General features: G+C 69.2%; 1 protein-coding gene across 1 annotated transcript in view; it reads left to right on the forward strand.

Moving 5' to 3' along the window:
* LOC104983890 (proline dehydrogenase 1, mitochondrial-like) overlaps positions 1-1,841 on the forward strand; it is a 17,132-nt gene that overhangs the window by 11,687 nt on the left and 3,604 nt on the right. The window contains 4 exon segments of the mRNA XM_010833418.1: positions 180-336; positions 735-881; positions 1,343-1,518; positions 1,704-1,802. Coding sequence (XP_010831720.1) covers positions 180-336; positions 735-881; positions 1,343-1,518; positions 1,704-1,802 — 579 coding nt within the window.

The following is a 1,841-nucleotide window of genomic DNA, read 5'->3' on the forward strand; positions in this document are numbered from 1 at the left end:
GTGCAGGCCAGGCCTGCATGGGAGCCGGCGTCCTGGGGGCAGTGTGGTCCTGGGTCCTGGTGGCTGGGGGACCCTGGGCGGGCCACTGGCCTTCACGCGTGGACACGGCAGTGGGGGGAGTGGGGCCTGGGCACCAGGCCTGGGAGGTCGGGAGGCCCTGTAGAGGGCGCCCATGGGAGTGGGCCGTGCTGGCCTAGGGGCCCAGGCACAGAGCCCGCTGTGACCCGATGGCCCTGCCCCCAGACGGGACGGCTGGAGCCCCTGCTGTCGCAGTTCACAGAGGAGGAGGAGCGGCAGATGACACGCATGCTGCAGAGGATGGACGTGCTAGCCAAGGTGGGGTGCCCAGGACGTGCTGGGGTTGAGGGCGTGCCCCGGACATGCTGGGGTTGGGGGGTGCCCTAAGATGTGCTGGGGTTGGGGGGGGCACCCTGGATGTGCAGGGGTCAGGTGGGTGCCCTAGAATGCGCTGATGTCAGGGGGTGCCCCGGGACGTGCTGGGGTTGGGATGGGGGTGCCCCAGACATGCTGGGGTCAGGGGGTTGTCCTGGGATGCGCTGGGATTGGGGGTGCTGGGGATGCGCTGGCGTTGGCGGGCCGCTGCCTCGGATGGGCTGGGGTCTGGGGGGGTGCCCCATATGTGCTGGGTAGGGGGGGATGCCCAGGACGCGGTGGGGTCGGGGGGGCGCCTGTTCATCCGCGCCCACACAGACCCCCTCCTGTGTGTCCCTCAGAAAGCCAACCAGGTGGGCGTGCGGCTGATGGTGGATGCGGAGCAGACCTACTTCCAGCCAGCCATCAGCCGCCTGACGCTGGAGATGCAGCGCAGGTTCAACGTGGAGAGGCCGCTCATCTTCAACACGTTCCAGTGCTACCTCAGGGTGTGCGCCCGCCCGCCCCACGCTGGGGGGTGAGGGACCGCAGCAACACGGACGGAGCAGCTTTCTGAGTCCACTTAAAGTGCCTCAACCCCCCAGGTTTTGAGTGGCTGTCTTCTCCGGCCCTTTACGGCTTGGTTCTCTCCAAGTATCTGACGCAGGCTCTGGGCCCCTGCCCAGACTTGTGCGTGTGCTTCAGGGACCCTGAGTGCAAACCCTGGCTGGCCACTTGGGGCCCAGCTGGGTGTTTGGAGGGGCCAGGGATTGGCGCTGGGGCTTTGGGGACAGGGCAAGTGGGTGGGTGGGGTCCCGGCAGGTGCTGATGGCTTGCAGAGTCCCTGCCAAGGGGCCACAGCTGCTGGCTACACGCTGGGGGCACCCAGGCCCCAGGGAGGCTCCGCTGGGGGATACAGGCTGGAGGGGGGCCCATCCCGGTCATCCTTGACCTCTGGCGCGGCCCGCAGGATGCCTATGACAACGTCATCCTGGATGTGGAGCTGGCTCGCCGGGAGGGCTGGTGTTTCGGGGCAAAGCTGGTGCGCGGTGCGTACATGGCCCAGGAGCGTGCCCGCGCGCTGGAGGTGGGCTACGAGGACCCCATCAACCCCACGTACGAGGCCACCAGTGCTGTGTACCACAGGTGGGCGGCGCCGGGCTCCCAGGGGGCAGGGCTCTGGGCGTGAGGGGCCGGCCTCCGTGCTGTTGGACGCGCGACCCCAGCTGAGTGGGACACTTGCTCCTTCCCGTGGTCCCGGAACCCCGGGCCGGCCGGCGGCCTCTGCCCCCAGGGGGCTGTGTGGGCCTGGCTCACGTTCCCCCCCACAGGTGCCTGGACTATGTCCTGGAGGAGCTGAAGCACAACGCCAGGGCCGCGGTGATGGTGGCCTCGCACAACGAGGACACCGTGCGCTTCACGCTGCGCAGGTGGGTCCTACTACCCCCCCCCGCCCCGCCCCGTGCCCG

Source organism: Bison bison, unplaced genomic scaffold, assembly GCF_000754665.1.
Source record: "Bison bison bison isolate TAMUID 2011002044 unplaced genomic scaffold, Bison_UMD1.0 scf7180017845310, whole genome shotgun sequence".
NCBI lineage: Eukaryota > Metazoa > Chordata > Mammalia > Artiodactyla > Bovidae > Bison > Bison bison.